At 44.0% G+C, this 22,204-nt stretch overlaps 1 protein-coding gene across 8 annotated transcripts in view; it reads right to left on the bottom strand.

The window, feature by feature from the left end:
- The window catches only part of FRMD4A (FERM domain containing 4A), a 720,232-nt gene that overhangs the window by 27,698 nt on the left and 670,330 nt on the right, over positions 1-22,204 (bottom strand). For all 8 annotated transcript variants that reach the window (XM_075345253.1, XM_075345255.1, XM_075345254.1 and 5 more), the window contains 3 exons: positions 17,667-17,800; positions 9,613-9,735; positions 4,521-4,749 (listed from right to left, as the gene is read on the bottom strand). In XM_075345253.1, the coding sequence (XP_075201368.1) occupies positions 4,521-4,749; positions 9,613-9,735; positions 17,667-17,800 (486 nt within the window). The remainder of the gene's footprint in view (positions 1-4,520; positions 4,750-9,612; positions 9,736-17,666; positions 17,801-22,204) is intronic.

Genomic DNA, 22,204 nt, shown 5'->3' with positions numbered 1-22,204 from the left:
AGCAGACTTTCCTATCAATGATAAACCTTGGTATACCTTAAAAGATGGTATGGAAAGGCTGAAGGAAGAAGCAATGAAGAATGCTCTTCCTCTTTTGGGAATGGATGATGAGTATCTCCAGTACCCATTGAAAGCCAGCATAAGTAATAGGCTGGTTAAACATGCTCCTCCAGCATACAAAACAGTTATTTTAACCTTAACTGTAGCGCTGACTGGAGAATCAATCGGTGTAGTTCTAGGGAGGATGAGGGAGTTACAGGATATGGGACAGTGGGATAAACCATCCCCTGGAGGCCATGTTGGTAACAGTAAGCCAAACAATCCTGATTGTAAAGAGAAATCAGTAGGGGAGGCCCCATGGGTGTCTCGCAAAGACATGTTCCAGGCTTTGCTTAAAGCCGGGATCAATAAGGAAAGGATTGATGGAAAGGAGACAGGAGAATTATGGAAGTTGTACAAACAGAAAGTTCTATCCACAAAGAAAGTGACCACTACAAATGTGGAAGGGGGTTCAAAAACCCCCAAGGTAAAGAAATCAGAGGGAAAAGGGGAAAAACCCCCAAAGAATGTGTCTTGGGAAGATTTCCAGTCAGTTTATCCATGGGAAGAACTGGCTGCAGCCGTGGCCACAAAGGTCACGGAAGGAAGGGCTAATACACAGACTGAAGTCTGTGTAAATGAAAGTTCAGAAGGAAGTGATTTACCATAGGTAGCCAGCCAAGCCCCCCTATTGATAAAAAGGGACGAACGTCCCTACGTCAATCTTAGCATACATTGGAAAGGGGGAAATGTTCAAAGAGTCCCAGCTTTGATTGACACGGGGGCTGAGGCTACTTTAATTCATGGAAACCCAGAAAAAATAAAAGGACCTAGAGTAAAAATTGCTGGACTAGGTGGTCAAGTGATCACCGGGGTTCAGACACAGGTAGCTTTGAAGATAGGTAATTTACCTATCAAGGAGTATACGGTACTGGTAGTACCTATACCAGAATATATTTTGGGAATTGATATCCTAAAATGGATGACTCTTAATCGAACCGAAGGAAAATTCTCCATTGGGGTTATGTCTTATCATAAGGAAATGCAGATTTCACATTATATCAATGATATAATGATACAAGGACAAGATGAGCAAAGTGTGAAAGATCAATTGACAAAACTGGTTGCTCATATGTGGAGTAAAGGATGGGAAATCAGTGATGCCAAGGTTCAAGGACCGTCTCAGGTGGTAACATTTCTAGGGATTCAGTGGAACGAGGGGCACAGAGAGATCTTGCCCAATGCCAGACAGAAAATTATTAATTTTCCGGTCCCTAAATCCAAACAGGAGACTCAGTCTTATATTGGATTGTTTGATTTTTGGAGACAACATATCCCTCATTTGGGACAAATGTTGGCTCATTTGTACAAAGTAACGAGTAAAAAATATGAGTTCCAATGGGGAGAGGAACAGCAAAATGCGTTTGAGATGGTCAGGGAAGTGTGGCAAGACATTGAAGGGATTATTCAATCTACCAAGACCACTGTATTTCATGTTGATGCTCATGTCCCTACTAACTCACTTGAACGTTTGTTTAATTCAGAAGCAGATAAAGCAGCAGCCATCAGACAAGTCAGTCCAACAGTTGACAAGGCAAGGTACAGCTGTTTGGGCACACCAGAAAGAGCGACACCTTATTCCACAGGTTTAGACCTCAGTACATTGGAAACTGTCGTGGTACCCCCAGGTAAGGTAAAACCAATTTCAACAGGATTGGGTTGCCGGATACCAAAGGATCATTATGGTCAAATAGCCACTCGTTCTAGTTTAGTGTTAAAAGGAGCCATAGTGGTGGGAGGGGTAATAGAGGCAGATTATCAGGGAGAAATCAAGGTACTGATGCTAAATTTGGGAAATGAACCTTTGATATTGATGAAACACCAGAAGGTGGCTCAGATGTTGATAATTCTAATAAACTTGTCTGAAATAAGAGAAGGAACTGCCCCGGCAGAATTAACAATATGGGGTACTAAAGGTTTTGGATCCTCTAATATTACAAATGTAGGAGCAAAAATATGGATTCAAAACCTCCAAGGACCGCCCTCAGAGACAGAGGTAATAGCGGTCGGAAAAGATCGTACTCTCCTGATAATGAGACCAGGAGTGGGGAAGTGGGAATATGTCCCACAAGAAAAATGTTATTTACGAGAATAATAGTGTATCTTTATTTGCAGAAGGTGTGGTAAATAAGGGGAATCCATGGTATCGGTTTCTGGGAAGAGTTCGATAGTGATGAGATGGAGAAATTCCTGTGTTTGATGTTTGCCTCTCTGGTCGTTGGATGGACAAGTCTACATCAGGAGGAACCTGTGGCGAATGAATTTCTGATGCACCATCACATTTTCAACACACAGATTGCTGGATCTGTACACATTCTTCGGTTACAGCCACCAGTATCCCTTATCTGGATGTCCCGGTATCGATGGAGGAAATCTTAAAGTAGAAAAGTTGTTCTGATCATCTTGCTGATAAAGACACTCGAACTGTTCGTCTATAGAATACTACAGTACCCATTTCCATAGTGGGATGGATCAATCTTCCATGGTGGCAAGGCAATTTGAATGCAACAGTCACCAATTTGCAATATCTGGCTTTTAAGGGAGGAATTTGGGTACTAAGATATAAGACTGGACTGACTAACCTCGGATTCATCCCTATGGAGAATATAAAAATAAGTTTTGGGACAGCTATAAATACTGTAGATGCTTTTAAACCCAGCTTCGTGGAAAGGACAATTCATGATATGTTATGGCCTTATGCCAATATGTTCATAAATGGGACTAGTGAAACTTGTAGTAACATATCGGGAAATGTAATGTGTAATGATTCCTTTGAATATCGAGCTAATGCCAAAACACATGATATTCAAGGGAGCTTTTCAGATAATATTGCTTTTAGTTTTAATATACTGTACAAAAGTAGTGAAAGTGATTATATTTGTGATTCAACGTTTATCTAAACAAACCAAGAAAACAAAATTTGTGGCAAACAATATTTCTTGGTCATGGTATGGTATATTCCGAGTGATCTTCTTCTAGTGGAATACTGATGATGGAAAATAATCCCTGGGATCAAGGACCGATTGTGATACCAATGTGATATGACTGAAGTTTGAATGACTATTAGATAGGGATCATAATCAAAAGATAGGAGTGATCCCAGATATTATTTGACCTATCAATAATTCAGTATCAAAGAGATGTCCTTTGGATAATATTTCACTAATGATGACCAAGAAATACATGTAAACCAGGTTTTGAAGCAGTTTGTAGATAATAAGGAAGTAACATTTACAGTTCCACTTACCGGAAACTTGTGGTTAGCTTAAAGACAGGTTTAAGGAAGCTTGCATATGAAATTTACGGCTCATTGCAATATTTCCTAACACTATGGTCAAACTGTGGTCGGTCAGTTGTCAACTGGCAGGATGTACAAGTAAATGTGCAGGAAGCTGCCGGTGCCCACAACAGTTTGTGGTCAAGTTACATGAACATGACTCAGCTGTCACATGCTGGTGACCATTTAAACACAAACAAATTTTCCTATAAAAATACACCGAACTCGCTTAATGTTAGGGAAAAACCTTCCAGGACATTGAAGTGTACGCACTGTTCCTGTGATGCAAGATGCCATGATGTTGATTCCTTTATCATTAACTCGAGTTCCCTCCGATGTGAAAGGATTGCTACAACAAACGGTAATGTTGATGCATATTTCTGTTATTGTATAAGTTTCTATGACTATAGTTCTTATGCCTATGTACCATTGACTATATATATTCATGTGCTATTAAAATAAATAGTATCTTGCTATAAAGAATATTAGTATTCGTGCCTGATTAGGATATCAGTGAGCGCTTCGTAAGTACGGGCTTTCAGCCCCCTTTTTAGTAGAATTTAGCAAGACAGATGGGACATTGCACAAGTTGTGGAACGAATTGTCTGAGCTTGCATTATTTCCTATGGGAAATTTTGCTTTGCTAGACGAGTAACTTGGTTTACAAGCACACTCCCAGAATGGATTGTTCTCGTAAACCAAGGTTCCACTGTACCACCTGTCAGAGTAGGTGTTTGACGTTGGATGTGACAGAATAATGGGAGCACTTGATGCAAAAATACTGAATGGGAGGGTTTTAGGAACCCCTGGATCTTGGTATACAACCTCAGTGTGATTTCTGTGGAAAAGCTTTGCCTGCCTTTATAGTGGTAATGGGGGCTCTGAGTGACATTATGGGGAGGGAGGAGCGGGAGCTGGCTGTGGCTGGTGACCTTCTCTAAGAGCTGCATGTGTCTCTTAAGGTCAGAAAAGTTGAGGACCCCTGACTTAACACATACAATAGTTTTATATAGTTAATGTGACTATTTTTGGTGCACATTTACATTTCTGTTCCTTATTTTAAAATATCAAACTATATATTTCTAAGTGAATAATGAATTAACACACTAATAGACTTATAGATGACTTTGTGTATTGCACTCACCATCTATGATTAAAGATGCTCTTTGTGTAGGCTTTTTTCCAGACTTGATTCGATAGTCATTAATGGAGTTTTCAATCTCCTGTAGTTTCTTTAGTGCATTGAGGTATGAGGTCTTTCTCTGCTTTTTTAACTTTTTGCTTATGTGAGGATCACTGGCCAACCGACGAGCTGCCTCTGTAATCTGGGACTGAATAGCAAATTCTCTCTCGAGACGTTCCAGCTCCACTTCCTAAAACAAGATTTCAAACATTATTCTCTATTGTCAATGCATATTTATATTCAGACAGATTCGACCCTTTTTAGTGTAATATATGTCAGAAGAGGACTTTCCATCTTACGAAAGTTCATTTAGTGAAATTACCACCCTGTAAACTGAACTATACTTAGACTGCTTGCACATTCATACATCAGTCCAAGTAATGTGACCACAACTCTCATGAGTCACACATGGTTTCCTTCATCTCCATAAATGAAACAGGGATAAAAGCTCTTTTAATTTCAGGTTATGTTCAAACGCATCACAGAGTTCTGAGCACATATCTTTGGAAAACACCTTAAGACACTTTTTTTTCGGCGTTAACTCCTTAATCATCACAAAAGACATGAAAAGCTACGTTTTGGTAACATTATCAAGCAAAAGCAAGTTTTTTCCTTTAACAAAACAAAAACTTTTTTAGTTTAAACACTAAATACATTTATCATCTAGTCACTGGATCACTGGTGCTCAACTGTTGGGACACCCAAGAATAATGCCTATAGAAGTGAATGGAGTGGTGGTCAAATATTCTAACCACAGCTTCATTTACAAAGGGCCCAGCCTTCTCAGGATAAATTGGGGGGCTGAGGGCTCAGAGGTCAGATCCACCAGAATTCATACAGTTATCACTTATCCTGTGGATAGATGAGAATTATAAATATTATACATGGTATAAAAGTTAATAATAGGAGCAGCAGCATTCCTATATGCCACTTTCTTGAACGACTACATGCAAAACTATTGCATGCACTATAATGAAATTGGTAAGTAACAGTCATTGCTCTCCCCCTTTTACATATGCAATGGTGGGGATCCAGGAGAGGATCGCTGTTCCCGTAGAAATTCTTTCTAAAGTAACCCCCCCAAAAAAGATGGCAACGGTAGTATGACTTATGATCAGGAGTTTGCGTGCCCGCACACCCTCCAGCAATGTGCATCTGGAGCTGCAAACATCTATTACAATCACAAAAAGCAGCCCACAGTTCTGCACAATATCGTTACTATTCTGAAATATGTTAGAAATATAGATATGTCTGGTTCTATCTGCAATCTATCTTGTCTAGAAATCTGATTAAACTGTATAATGCTCAGGAAACTAAACAATAGCAAAGATGTCTGGAGGCTCATAAGTCACTCCAGACAATGGTCTTCTTACAAATTCTTGCCTAAAAGCAGCTTAAGGCTATGTGCACACGCTGCGTTTTTTTGACGCTGCGTTTTTGTGCGTTTTTGGCCGCTAAAAACGCACAAAAACGCACCTGCGTCGAAAAAACGCGGCAAAAAACGCACGCGTTTTGCCGCGATTTGGTGCGTTTTTTTGCTGCGTTTTGCTGCGTTTTTGCTCACTGCGTCCTTATGCGTTTTTTATCAGTGAACAAAAAAAAAAAAGGTCTGATGTCATTTCCTTCTTCAATGTGTTCTTCATTCTCCACTAGTGTATGCAGAAGAGCAGACAGCTGCAGAACTACAAGGCTCAGCATCCTCGATCCAATAGTGTATGCAGGACAGCAGACAGCAGCTGTCGAACTACAAGGCTCAGCATCCTCCATCCAATAGTGTATGCAGGAGAGCAGACAGCAGCTGTCGAACTACAAGGCTCAGCATCCTCCATCCAATAGTGTATGCAGGAGAGCAGACAGCAGCTGTCGAACTACAAGGCTCAGCATCCTCCTTCCAGGACTGTATGCAGGATTTCTTTGCCCCCCCAAAAAAAAAAATGACGTGGGCTTCGCCATATTTTTGTATGCTAGCCGGGTACAGCAGGCAGGTACGGGCTGCCCCCAACCCCCAGCTGCCTATTTGTACCCGGCTGGGAACCAAAAATATAGGGAAGCCCTTTTTTTTTAAATTATTTCATGAATTTCATGAAATAATTTAAAAAAAAAAATGACGTGGGCTTCGCCCCATTTTTGAGTCCAGCCGGGTACAACTAGGCAGCTGGGGATTGGAATCCACAGTGCAGGGTGCCCATGCTTTCTGGGCACCCCCGCTGTGAATTGCAGTCCCGCAGCCACCCCAGAAAATGGCGCTTTCATAGAAGCGCCATCTTCTGGCGCTGTATCCAACTCTTCCGGCTGCCCTGATGCCGGGTGGCTAGCCAGGTAATAATGGAGTTAGGGCTAGCTGTATATTATCAGCTAGCCCTAAGCCCGAAATTCATGGTGTCACGCCAATATTAGACATGGCCACCATGAATTTCTAGTAAAGATAAAAAAAAAACACAACACAGAAAAATATTTTTATTAGAAAGAAAACACAACACAATTAGTGACTCCATCTTTATTGAAATAAACCCCCCTCCGCAGTAATCCTGGGTCAGGGTCCCGCGCCGTCCAATCAGGATCCAATATCATCTGATCGGTTTGCTGGAAGGCATACCGATCAGATGATGTGTCAGGTTAAAGGATGTGAATCACATGACACATCAGCTGATTGTATAAAAGCCGATTATACAATCAGCTGATGCATCAGTAGAAAAAAAAAATAAAAAATAATACTCACTTATGTGCTGAATTACCGGCAGCTCCCGGAGCGATGGGGCGGGAGTCTGATCCCGTCCGATCGCTGCAGCAGCTGCCGGTAATCAGGGATGAAGTCTCCTGACGCATCCGCTGATACCGGCCGGGCGCCCGCGTCAGCCCGAGACTCGATCAGCTGATGCGTCAGGTGACTGCATCAGGTGATCCATCGCCAGGTCCTGCAAGCAAGGTCCTGCCCCGGGGAGACTGCACACAGCCGGAGCGGGAGCGGCGATACCGTGACAGGAGCTGGGAGCGGGCATGGCACCGCGAGGCTGCAGACAGGTGAGTATAACTTTTTTTTTTTTTTATTCTACTGTTAACTTTTGTTTTCGCAGCCGCTTCCACCTCCCGCACAGACATGGCGCCGCACGGCAGCATACATGCACAGGACGGGAGGTGGACGCAGCGGTGACGGTACCGGGAGGATTCATGCTTCTGTCTATACTGACAGAAGGAATCCTCTTCCTGTACACGTCACTTTACTACCCACCTCCTGCGCTTATAGCTGCGTTTTTGGTCTTAGAAACGCACCAAAACGCAGCTATTTGCGTTTCTCATTGCGTCTTTCAACATCCCATTGAACTCAATGGATGAAAAGCGCAGTGAAAAACGCGGGAATAATTGACATGCTGCGTTTTTGTGGTCACCACAAAAACGCAGCTGAAAAAAAACGCTGTGTGGGGACAGCAAAAATGAAAACTCATAGACTTTGCTGGGGAAGCAAAGTCATGCAGTTTTGAGGCCAAAAACGCACCCGAAAAACGCGCAAAAACGCCGCGAAAAACGCACCGTGTGCACATAGCCTAAGTTGTTTTTCCAGCCGTGGTTCAGTTCATTGACCCTGAGAATGGTGGAAAGAGGAGATAGGAATATAAACCTATGACAAACCAGCACAAAGCAGATCTCCATATGACTAATTCTCAATGAAGAAAAGGTAGTCTACTTCATTATGATATTCTTGGTCAGAGATGAGGTTATACAATGTGAACTGGAACAGAAAAGTTCTGTTGCTTCTACTCTGAATCACTGACTAGTTTTTCAAAGCTACAGAATGACTCAGTGCCAAAAACATGGGGCTAGCATCTGATTCAGTGGGTGGCTGAGAAAAGACAAAGTATTCTCTACACTCCAATACTGAATCCCATAGTTAGTAATATGAGACAATCACAGCTGTGTTACAGCACACCATAACCTGGCACTGAGTGTCCGCAGATCTAATACAACACCCACCCATGACATGGATAAATACACATCCTCCAAGACATTCCAAAACTTCAGAAAGTCTCCTCTTTTTGTTATTATGGGCATAATACTTATCCTCAGCATTGTGAATGATAGAACATCCACAAATCAGGTTCAACCGACAAAGGCTGTACAGAAACACAGTAACATGGACAAAACAAATGTGATAGGTATATAGATAATTTACCTAAAGCTTAAGGGTGCTTTACACACTGCGACATCGCTAGCGATTACTAGCAATGACGCGAGCGATAGCATCCGCCTCCGTCGTTCGTGCAACATGTGGTGATAGCTGCCGTAGCGAACAATATCGCTACGGCAGCGTCACACACACATACCTATTCAGCGACATCGTTGTGACCGCCGAACAATCCCTCCTTCAAGGGGGAGGTGCGTTCGTCGTCACAGCGACGTCACCGCGACGTCACTAAATGGCCGTCCAATAGAAGAGGAGGGGAGGAGATGAGCGGCCGGAACATGCCACCCACCTCCTTCCTTCCTCCTTTCCGGTGGACGCAGGTAGGATGATGTTCGTCGTTCCTGCGGTGTCACACACAGCGATGTGTGGTGCCGCAGGAACGACGAACAACCTGCGGAATGAAACACCAACGACATTATGATTAGGAACGATGTGTCAACGATCAATATTTTTTGCCGTTTTTGCGATTGTTGATCGTCGCTTCTAGCTGTCACACGCTGCGATGTCGCTAACAACGACGGATGTGCGTCACAAACACCGTGACCCCGACGATATATCGTTAGCGATGTCGCAGCGTGTAAAGCACCCTTTAGTGCATCTATGACACCGAAATGTCTATTACCAATAAAATAAAGTGTAATTATAGGGAAATAGGATGGAACCTATTAGCATGTTTTGGAAGTAGTATTATGGCGGAGTAGGTGTGTCTATACAGGCATATCGGTAGTTTCATATGTAAAGTGTGCCGACAGGTTCCCATTAAGCTCAATACCCCCATTTGCATGAGCAAGTATGGTTTCCATTATCTTTTACTTCTGCCAGAGCCCCATAGGCCTTCTCAGACACACGTCTGTACATCCCATTTGGACTCACCTCCCCTTTTGCAAGTAGTGTTTGTTCATCCAGTTTAAATGACGTTCCTATTCGCCGCCGAACAGCAGGAGGCTCCTCGCCTGGATCTAATGGATACTCTCTTGGCAGTTTGCCTGTTAGTTCCTACAATGAAATGACAAAACCTTTAATATATTATAGGACTGAGATATTAAATAATTCTCCAGAATATGTCAACATTGCTTGATTATAATGCATATTTAATGAAAAATGGTACCACTTAGAATGTTGTATTAACTTTTAAATATTGAATACTGAATAATCTAGGGGTCATTTGAAGCAACAAACTAAAATAGATTACGTATAGCTGCAAAGTTGTAGCTAGGTATTCCTTCACCTGGAGCAAAGGTTCAGTTCACAATCCTAGACCCAAATAGAAATATCTTAGCCAAGCTAGAGTTGGTTGTTGGTGGCCCCACACTGAGGGCACATACACCCTTGCCCTCTTCTTCAACAGTCCCAATATACAGCTCGATGTATTGCAGCAGGGGAGAAATAAAATATTAGTGGAGGACTTCTACTACCATAGCCCAAGCGATTTAGTTGCATAGTTGAAAAACAGACTCAAGTTCAATCACGTTCAATATGTCTTGATTTGTAAATTGTATGGCAGGGAAATAGGGCCGACGTCAGGGGCGGGCAAACTGGCTAGCTGCCCAGTGTCCCCACTCTCTGACAGACCCCCAGCGTTTTAAGCACAAACTAGTGATAATAGAAGTTCTGTATTAACACTGCAGATTATGAGTTTATGGCTCTAGAAAGACCTTTGGTCACGTCACGGTCAAGGGAACATGATCTCACCAAGGGTACTTAACATTGCGAGGTTCAGGCCTGCACGACTTAGGGCGAGCAGGAACCTGGAGACCCTGCCCCTATTTCACATGCGAATACATTTGAACAGTGCAGTGCCAGCACTGAGGCAGAGGAGAGCTCCTAAGTCACTGAAGCGACATGCAGTGGCATGATGAGGTCAGCACACGCCTGACATCATCCCACTGCTGTACGCACTAGGGTTGCAGAGGTAAAGAGGACACAGCGGGCACTGGTAAGTGCTCCAGGAGGAGCGGGCCGTGGTGGGGGAGGATTGGTGTTACTTTACAAGGGACATTAAGGGGCAATGGGGTACTTAATGGGACATTGGGTGACAATATGGAGCAAATTGGGGCATTATGAAGCAATTGGTGGGATGGTGAAGGAGGCTTAATATAATGTGGAGCAGGGTGGGGACCTTTATGCAGAGTTGTACCATGGGTGAGATATTATGGAAACAGGAAGTCTGGGGGGGTCATTATGGAATAGTTCAGTTTGGGGGGCTATTTTGGAGAGGACCAGTGTGTGGGAAATATTATGGAGAGGGGCAGTGTGTGTTGAGGATTCAATGGAGAGAGGCAGTATGTGGGGGGGATATTATGGAGAGGGGCAGTGTGTGTGGGGGCACATTTTGGAGAGGGGCAGTGTGTGTGGCAATATTATGGAGAGGCAAAGTGTATGGGGAATATTACACACAGGGGCAGTGTGGGTAGATATTTTGTACAAGAAGTACCATGAGGGCTTCTTGTACAAAATACTTTTATTTTAAGGGCACTATGTCTGGAAGTGCTGCTGAAGACATAGAAGAGGGAAATCTGGAGAGAAAAGCTGTGAGAGTAAAATCTCATTATGGCATCTGTACGCTATAGAGACAAAAGGGATGGGAACAACTCCAATCTGAGATGAGGTCATCAATAAGGTACTTGCATGTAGATGTTGATTTGTGATACTGCCTGCTTCTCATCAATACTGTGATTCCTGTATGATCCTCGCAGTATGATGATGACTGATAACAACAACTTGCAGTACCTCCTTAACATTGGTAAAGACATACAGGGAATTGTAGATTCAAGTAATATAAAAATATATATGGGGCTGACCTGACATTACAATTCATTGCCGTACTAAGCTTGGTGCTGTATACATGTACTGCTCATGGTTCTGGCGCCACAGTCATGTACTGATGGTCGTTCTTGTTGTGTATTTATATTTATTTATATATATATGCATGTATGTTCTTTGTGTATATACATGTGTGTGTCTGTTTGTACATTTATTCTGGAGGTGCACGAGACTTATAAGATTCCTAATTCGTTAGGTGCTGTGCGCCTTTTAATGAGTTTGGTGAATATTACTCCAGTGGCTTCATTTATTCGGGTTGGCATTCACAATTATAGTCTTAATGAATCAGGACCATTGCTCTTCGTAGCACATCGCCGGGTGTAAATGTGCCGCCCCCCGCGTCAGCAGCCAGGCTGCTTGGATCCGGATCCGCGGTGGCTCGAGGGGTCTCCGGACCCGGGGGTCGTGCGGCCACTCAAATAAAGTGGGGCTATGTACAGGGGATGGTGTAGAAAGTTCGTGACGCCACCCGTGGTGTGTGGTAAGAGTGAAGTTCCACCGCTGCGGCTGGGAGTACCCGTTGGCGATGGTGTGGGCAGCCCCTCCACGGGTAGGGGGATGCCCCGGGACTCTGTGATGGTGACGGGAAGGTGCCGTCAGGCCGGTAAGGGTTAATTGCGTACTCACTCAGTCCAATAACGCTGACAACCGTGGTAAACCAAAGTTCTTGATGCCGCTGCAGCAGGGAGGGCGCACACCTGAATCCCGTGCCCGTTGGTGTTGCTTGTTAGCCTGTGACCCTGGCACCTCTTTCTGTAGTTGGTCCCTTTCAGCTTAAAACTAAAGGGGTCCCGCTCACCCGTATGGCTAACTGAGTGAGCTTGCTCTCAGGGTTCACGCTTGGGATTTTCTGGACTATGCAGTGGGAAAGTCCTATCCCCCTCGTTGTGCTAGTACCCAGATTTTGGAATGGGTGGAGAACGGATCTTGAAGGCTCCATCCTCGTTGGGTGAATTACCAGGACGGCTGAAGCTACTTTCTGGCCTGGGGTCCATGTACCCCGTTGTGCCCTGGCCCCTGCCCGGTGATGGCACAAGGCCACCGGCTGTCATCCTCGACAGTCCGTGCCCCTTGTCATGATCCCCTGGGACCGGGGTCCAGCTCCTATCAGGCCCAGACCAACGTCTGCCACCTAGTAAACGAGGAGCCCAGCTCCTGACCTCTCCACTTGAGAGTCACTGCTCAACTCCCTTGTGACCTCTCCTCTTGAGAGTCACTCCTCAACTGACTGTCCCCTAACACTCCTGACCTTCCTTTAACCAACCCCCCAAGTGGCCAACCTTATTCCCTTCAGGCTGTCAACTGGTGTGTCTGGTGGGTGTGGTGCAGAGTGTTCCTAGGGTTTTGAGTGGCTTGTTCTTAGCAACACCAAAGGTCAGGGACCCGTAACCAAGGAGGAGGTGGATATCATGCAGAGGGGCAGATTGCACAATACCCTGTGACGACCTGATGGGCCAGGGCGTCACATAAACAGGGGATGTGCTGCCGAAAACATGATCTGTATGGGGACAGAATGATCTATTAGTGATCGCTCTAAACCCATTGTTCTTTGTCAGTCTGTGTGAGGAGGAATATACACAAGCGCTGGATAACTTTACTATAGTCAATTGCTCTAGTTTAAAGGTCTGAAATTGGCTGCTGTAAATACAACTTAAATGTTTGTGTGATGATAATAATAATAATAATAATAATAATAATAATAATAATAATATAATGTTAGCAGTTGGTGCCCCATTTTGTCTAAAACCAGCTTACAGGGAAAACAGCTGCATAAATTTGGTTAAATAGTCGTCAGCATTATTATCTTGATTTGACTTGCTGATATGATGCAACTATAGATTGTTTCTAACTACTCTAATGATCACCTGGTTTAATGAATAACATTTAATGATATACATTGCCAGAATAATATCATTCATATGACATATGATAGAAAAATCCAAAAAATGGCAGCACAATCTAATTGAATGCACAACTCCATTACGGAAAACGGCTCAGTAGTCTATCTCCCAGCATATCCAAAGTAGTGAAGAAAAGTGTTATGATCCTGTGGGTTTGGATGAATAAAGGATCCTAACTTTTTTTTCACCATATTGGATGTGCTGCCCCATTTTTTGGATTTATTTTTTAAATATATAACGTCAATGTGAACTGTTTCAAATCAAATTGTAATCCCCATATGCTAAAAATGATAATTAAAGCAATATTTTTACAAAGCCATTTTCTCCTCAAGCACTCTCAATTCTTTTAAAGTAGAATTAATTGGTAAAGATAACATAATCCCTTTACTCAAGGTCTTGTCACTCTTCATCAATTGCCTTTGCTTAGCTTTCCACCCACACTACTAAAGCATTCTCACAGGAAATGATTATGATTCCTGACATTCCTCGTAGGGAAAAGGAGGATGAGAAAAACTTTAACGAACACTAAGTAATTAGGTATGCAATTCACTAGTCTCCTTAAACTGAACCAAGGCACTTTCCAAACCTTGACCCTTAAGGCCCCTTTACACACTGAGACTTTCTAGCGATCCCACCAGCGATCCCAACCTGGCCGGGATCGCTACAAAGTCTCTGGTGAGTCGCTGGTGAGCTTTCAAACAGGCATACCTGGAAAACGACGCAACAGCGATCCGGACCTGCAGAACGACCTAGCTAGTCATTGGGGACGTTGTAAAGCAGCTTTTTGAAAGGGAAGTCGCTAACGAAGTCGCTGTAAAGTCCCCTTTACACACTGAGACTTTCTAGCGATCATGCTGCACAGTGGGAAACAAAGGCCCAAAGAATGGTCCTGAACGATTTGTAGCGATCAGCAACTTCACAGCAGGGGCCAGGTCGCTGATGTGTTTCACACACTGCAATGTCGCTGGGGAGGTCGCTATAACATCACAAAACCGGTGACGTTACAGCGATGTCGTTTGCGATGTTGCAGTGTGTAAAGCCACCTTTAAGCCTGCTTTATACGCTACAATATATCTTACGATGTGTCGGCAGGGTCACTTCGTAAGTGACGCACATCCGGCATCGTAAGGTACATTGCAGTGTGTGACAGGTACGTGCGATTGCGATTGAACGTTAAAACGTTCATCGCATACACGTCGTTGAATCCTGACGAATTGCACGTCGGGTTGTTCAATGTTCCCGAGGCAGCACACATCGCAGTGTGTGACACCCCGGGAACATTGAACAGATCTTACCTGCCTCCCGCGGCTCCCGGCCAGCAATGCGGAAGCTCCCGCGGCTCCCGGCCAGCAATGCGGAAGGAAGGAGGTGGGCGGGATGTTTAAGTCCTGCTCATCTCCGCCCCTCCGCTTCTATTGGCCGGCTGCCGCGCGACGTTGCTGTGACTCCAAACGTCCCTCCCACTCCAGGAAGTGGACGTTCGCCGCCCACATCGAAGTCGTATGGACGGGTAAGTGTGACGGGGGTTAATCATTTGTGCGGCATGTTCAACAAATTGAACGTGCCACACATACGATGGGGGCGTTGCAAATCGCATACGATATCGTATGCGAAATTGCAACGTGTAAAGCAGGCTTTAGAAGCACTGAAATGTTTTCTCACCAAATAATCATTCTGTAAATTTGTGCTATTCACCATCCTGAGTCAGTTTAACACACACATGAAAATGATTCCCTATGCCCGTGCCTTCACATTCAGATCCACTACTTCACCACTGAGGCATAAAGTCATATTGTATAATTATAAAAGATGATTAATTAAACTTGCATCCACATTAACTTAGGACACATCAGGACTGATGAATTAAGTGGCTAGGTGAATTAAATATTTATGGCTAAATATTGTGTTTCCCTGAAAATAAGATGGTGTCTTATATTATTTTTGGCTCCCAAAAATGCGCTAGGGCTTATATTTGGGGGATGTCTTCTATATTGTATTAGTGTCAGTGATTGAGTCGCCGTTATCTTCTAAAAAGAGTCTAAATCTGAAGATGCAGTTACACAGTGATTGTTAGTAAGATACATTAAACACAACCTAATGTAAAAATAATCCCTTAATGTAAAGTAAATAGGTGAAAGAGCAATTAGTAAGAATTCCCTGTTGTGAAATTAATCAAAAGTCCCTTTCAATTTTGCTTCCTACTGGCAAGTAATTGGACCTTAACCTCTTAACGATGGGGCCAATTTGTCGTGTTTTTGTGCTTTAGTTTTTACTTCCCAGAGTCATAACTTTTTTATCTTTCTGTTCACACAGACATATGAGGAGGGCTTCATTTTTTTGAGGGCCAAACCTACTTTTGAATGACACCATTAATTTTACCACATGGCGTAGTGTAAAACAGGGAAAACATTCAAAATGTGGAGAAATTGTGGAAAAAAAATGAATTTTGACATTGTTTTTTGGAAATTGTTTTTACGGTGTACATGTTGTCAGATCATCTTATTGCAAGTCCTCTATACAGCAATGCTATAGCATGGCTTCATACAGTGAAAATCACTGTCTCCCTTGAAACCCGTCCAAAGCCAGGGTTTCAAAGGAGCGCTGCTAAGACAAGCACGGAGGTCTTCAGTAAACCCCCTGCTGTCATATCAACCCATTGGCATCACGCCATCACACCATGGGTGCATCGATGAGCACTTAAAATGGTGCACCCCGATGCCAACATGTGTTAAATCCAACTGTCAGAGTTTGACAGCAGGATTTAACAGTTAACGATCACTCCGCATTTGTTACCGGCAGGTCCTGGCTGTAACAAACAGCCATTACCTCCCAAGTATGGGGTGAGCTCAACCCGTGATCCCACTTCATACACCCGCGTCCGAAATGCGCCGTACATGTACAGCGGATATTGTGAGGGGATTAAGTAACTTTACATTTTATAGAAACATGAATCCTTATTTAAAGAGAAAATAATGCAGAGGTACATTGAAGATCCCATGATTCAATACAAAAGTTGGACTATTGTTTTAAAGAGGATCTTTCACCAGTCTGAGCGTGTGTGGTTCATGGAATAAGAGCTGTAGAAATGAAGAAAATGTTCTTATTTTTTCTTTTTTAATTTCTCATATCTATTGCCGAGATTTTAGCGTGTAAAATTTACATTCTAATTGATAAGAGATTTGTCTCTGGAGCGGTTACTTTTTCCCCTGCATAATGTTAACCAATCATTAGCAGGTTTCATATAGCGAAAAACAAGCAAACAAAAAAACAAAAACAAAAACAAAATGCCCCCAGAAAAACAGACACAACTTTCTCAGTGTGAGACATACAATGACAGACATAACTTCTCTCCTTTGTGATCTACGGCATCTTCTTTGTTGAATTGATCAGTGTCATTACAAAGACCTGTTGCATATTTAATTTCAAGGCAGTCAATGTGGAGGAGGTGTGTAGGGAGTAGTGCAAACCTGTGTGTCACTACAAACACCTCTTGCAGCTTTCCTCTCACAGCACTGGCAGCTCCCCCCAAATGGACTGCCAGGTAAGGAGAGCTGTAATTTCAGAAGTGTTTGTAATGACACACAGCTCTGCTCTACTTGCTTCTCCTGCTTGTAATCACTTGTAATAAAAGTCTAATGTGTGTAGGCATAATTCAGAGGTGTTTGTAATGACACAGAGCTCTGCTCTACTTCCTTCTCACACTTGTAATCACTGGTAATAAAAGTCTAATGTGTGTAAGCATAATTCAGAGGTGTTTGTAATCACTTGTAATAAAAGTTTACTGTGTGTAGATGTAGCCATAAACCTGATCTGCAAATACCAAACAGTATCAAATATGAAGAAGAAATTACATTTCAAAATATGAAATGGTCGACACTACTCCATTATTCTTTCTGGGCACAACTGCACAACATTTTGATAAGGCAATGGTGGATACATGGCAGTGGAGACACAATAATCAATTTCTTTATTTTATGCAAATACAGTGGTGGGATAATAAATAGCACATACTATTGCCCATGATATTTGCTCTCACCGCTATATGTGCATGAACTAAAGAGGACTTTTATGGATTAACAGCTGAAGGGTGAGTGCCATGGATTCTTTACTATTTCTGGAATTGAAGGAGAAATTAAATTGGACCATCTGTCCCCAGCCTATTCCACCCAAAACATAATGTCAGAAAAGATTCTCTCTCAGTACCGCTTCACGTAGACAAAGTTTCTTGAGTTCCTCCAGGCGCTGCCGAAGTGTCTCCTCCAGAGCTTCCTGCCTGGATTTCAGTGCAGCCAGCATGTCTTTCTTGGCAGACTGTGAGCTGTCGGACTCCTGGGAACCTGTCAACAAATAAATGATTTCACTACAACCAGCTGACAACAGCCTGTACATCTGGAGCATTCATTGAGAAACCTACAACTTCTCATGTCTACACAACGTGGGATACAGCATAGCGGACAGGATTCTCCTTGCATGATCTTATGTTCAGTTCAGCTCTACTAACACAAAGCACCTGGTGGATTATTTATGACACTTTTAACACTTCCTTCTGTATTATGATGTGGGAATAACTGGTAATTCAATTAAAATGCAATGTAACAGTAATAACCAGAAAAGTCACAGAAAATAGGCATATATAATTCATTTGGATCTATCTGCACCACCTAAAAAAGCACTAAGTGGAAAGCGGTTAGAACGAAACAACAGTTATTACCTATCCACCTCTTAATGTATATTTAGAATGTAAGGCAGTGTTCACACGTTGAGTATTTAGTCAGGTTTTTTTTTACCTCAATATTTGTAGCCAAAATCAGGAGTGGGTGAGAAATGCAGAATTAGTGCCTGTGTTTCTATTATACTTTTCCTCTGATTTTTCCACTCCTAGTTTTGGCTACAAATACGGAGTTAAAAACTCACCAAATACTCAATGTGTGCACGTGGCCTAAGTGAGTATCTAAAAGGTAACCCATGCAAACACTGAGAGAACATACAATCTTCATGAAAAGGTTGCCTTGATAAAATTGGCACACCAGCGCTGCAAGGCAAGAGCGCTAACCACTGAGCCCCCGCGCATGGTAAAGTCTATAAAATGTTCACAAGACACAGCAGATGTGCACAACCGTACAGTGTGCATGCCCTTACTTGTTCATAAAAATGCATTTCAGGCCTTCAGAGCAGACCAAAGCATTTGATAAATGTGAAAAATCAGGGTTATTCTTTCTCTGAAACAATATATTCAAAAGGTCATCACAAGGTAGATCTGCATACTTAACTGAATAGTTGTCATGTTGTAACACGCCAGAGCTGAAAGCCATATAGGAACAACCTGTTCACTTTCACTCCTCATGCCCACGCCTGTTTGTAGCAATTGTGTGTATTGGTACCACTTCTGACACTGATATATTTATGAAACAATCCTTGCTTTCAGTATATACAATACCACCCTACATGTGCCCGTCTGAGGAAATACTTTCATTTACAACATGTCTAATTAATGAAGACTAGTGTGAAAAGTAAACTATAGCAGATAAATTACAATAAAGCCTCAGTCACCTTTTTATTACTCCATAGACTCACAATTAAAGGGAATCTGTCATCAAGTTTTTGTCACCTAATCTGACAGCATCATAATGTAGAGAAAGAGACCATGATTCCAGCAATGGTTTAGCTTTGATAAAAACTCGGTTTTATCAGCAGGAGATCATCACTAGTGGACTAGTAAACTTGCTGCCATGTAGTCCTCCATATTCATGCATAATTCTGCACTCACCTGATTGGTAGCTTACTGCCTATGCACAATATACACAGAAAGCTGTCAATCAGTGGTGTGGGTGGGGTTATACAGAGCTAAACATTTAGAGAACTGCTAGATCTGTAGTGATTTTATCAAAACTGGAATTGCTGTCTCGCCTCTACATCATCCTGCTTCATATTGAGTAACAAAATCCTTGAGACAGATTCCCTTTCAACTGCTAAATCTAAGCATATATATGCTTTCTCAACTAATATTATATTGCTCTAATGCATCGGAAATAAAATAGAACATTAACAAAGTTTACCAATAGTCTTAAAGTGAACCTGTCACCAGGTTTTTCCCTTATAACCTGCGGCCACCACTAGTAAGCCCTTATATACAGCATTCCAGAATGCTGTATAAAAAGTGCCAAGGCCACTATGTAGAATGTAAAAAAGACCTTTATTATATTCACCTGGGGGGCGATCGGGTCCATTGGGTGTTGCTGGTCTTTAGTCCGGCGCCTCTCCTATCCTGTGCAGTGGTTGTCCTCCTCCCCAGCCCAGTATGGAGTTCGCGTCCTATGTCATCCACACAGAGGCTACCATTGCGCTCCTGCGCACGCGCACTTTGATCTGATCAAAGAATTGTGGTGCGCATGTGCGGGCAGTCTCTGACCTTTCCCTTCACCTGCGCATTACTGTACCTTGCTCTCCCCTCAGCAAGGCAGATCAAAGTGCGAATCTGCAGGAGCGCAACGGAGGCCTCTGTGTGGATGATGTAGAATGCATCATCCACACAGTTGTGAAGGAGGACGGTGATGGAAGGAAGAGAGGAGGCACCGGACCCGAGACCAGCAACACCCATTAGACCCCACCGCCCCCAGGTGAGTATAATAAAAGCTTATTTTTAATGTTATACAGATCGGCCTGGGCACCTATATACAGTATTCTAGACAGGGTCCCTTTAAATAGTCTCAAATTTTATGTTTATATATTGTATATATACCTACTGGTATGTACCTTCTCGGCTACAAACAAACCCTCTAAGGTTTCCTGCAGCTATACATTCATAGTTCAATTAAACGTACATTTTGTAAATTAGCAAAAAAACAACAAAAAAAACCCTAAAAACAAAATGTGACAGATAAACCATGAGTCCAGAATTTAAATGCAGTCCACAATATAGTAAATTAAGACTAGTAATTATACAATTACCCAGCAAAATATAAAAACATAATGGTTCAAATGAATTATTCATATTCTTGCAAGTGGCCAACACAATATAAAGAGACCAATTCAATATTCATCACATCCACAGACACAAGGGGATAAAACACCAAGCAATCCCACAATAACCCACGTAATCTATGTTCTGCAATCCACTTGGAAATATCAAAGCAGTTACTAGGTCTAATGAACAACAGATAAAACTATCTATATATATAATTGCCTTATTCTGTCTGTCTGTCTGTCTTGCTCCAAAATTGTGTCCTTACGGTGACACAAAGCTGATTGGCCGCTGGGCTCGCCATGGCCCCCCCCCCCCGCACGGATTGGCCGCTCGCCCAGGCTGCGCCCCCACACGGATTGGCCGGCCGCTCGCCCAGGCTCCGCCCCCCCACAGATTGGCCTCTCGCCCCGGCACCCTGCAGGCATTGGCAACTCGCCAACGCCCCGCCCCCCTCACACAATGCACGCTCGCTCTGGCCCCGCCCCCCGCACGCATTCCCCGAACCGACCGACACGGAGCCACGACTCCCAGGTGAGTACTGTACCCCCGGGAGCCCACATCAGCGTACGCCGCCAACGCAGCCGACACATACCCTCGCATTGCTGGGGTTGCCGCCGTATGCTGGTTTGGGCTCCCGTGCAAGCGGGGGACGAGATACGCTGGTAACCATGGTAGCATAGTTACCAGCGCATCAAGGTCCTGCAGCGGCGGAACATACACACACGCACACACATAACAGCACACACACACACATACACACACACATCAGATCACACTCACTCTCACACACACCTCACACACACATCACATCGCATCCACACACTCAATATCCTGGGATATCGCTTGCTTCTCGGCGGCGATACTGTGCAGTGAGCTTCCAGGACCTGCCGGAGGATCACATGGCCAGAAGCATGTGGTATCTCCGGATGTTGTGAGTGTGAGCGCGTATGTGTAATATCGTCAATGTGTGTGTGAGTGTATGCGATCAGGTGTGTGTGAGTGTATGCGATCGGGTGTGTGTGTGTGTGAGTGTATGCGATCGGGTGTGTGTGTGTGTGTGAGTGTATGCGATCAGGTGTGTGTGTGTGTGAGTGTATGCGATCGGATCTGTGAGTGTCGGCAGAGGAGCACGGCGTGCTGGAGGAGGCTGGGACGAGAGAGGCTGATCCTGGGGAAGGCTGGGATGGGGAGGCTGAGAGAAGAGAGGCTGATGCTGGGGGAGGCTGAGGCTGGGGTAGGCTGGGAGGAGAGAGGCTGATGCTGGGGACTGAAAAGGCTGATGCTGGGAGGAGAGAGGCTCATGCTGGGGGAGGCTGAGGCTGGGGTAGGCTGGGAGGAGAGAGGCTGATGCTGGGGACAGAAAAGGCTGATGCTGGGAGGAGAGAGGCTGATGCTGGGAGGAGAGAGGCTGATGCTGGGAGAGAGGCTGATGCTGGGGGAGGCTGAGGCTGGGGTAGGCTGGGAGGAGAGAGGCTGATGCTAGGGACAGAAAAGGCTGATGCTGGGAGGAGAGAGGCTGATGCTGGGGGAGGCTGAGGCTGGGGTAGGCTGGGAGGAGAGAGGCTGATGCTGGGAGGAGAGAGGCTGATGCTGGGAGGAGAGAGGCTGATGCTGGGGGAGGCTGAGGCTGGGGTAGGCTGGGAGGAGAGAGGCTGATGCTGGGGACAGAAAAGGCTGATGCTGGGAGGAGAGAGGCTGATGCTGGGAGGAGAGAGGCTGATGCTGGGGGAGGCTGAGGCTGGGGTAGGCTGGGAGGAGAGAGGCTGATGCTGGGGAC

This window comes from Anomaloglossus baeobatrachus, chromosome 4 (genome assembly GCF_048569485.1).
Source record: "Anomaloglossus baeobatrachus isolate aAnoBae1 chromosome 4, aAnoBae1.hap1, whole genome shotgun sequence".
In the NCBI taxonomy this organism is placed as follows: domain Eukaryota; kingdom Metazoa; phylum Chordata; class Amphibia; order Anura; family Aromobatidae; genus Anomaloglossus; species Anomaloglossus baeobatrachus.
This window is presented reverse-complemented; position numbering and strand designations above follow the sequence as displayed.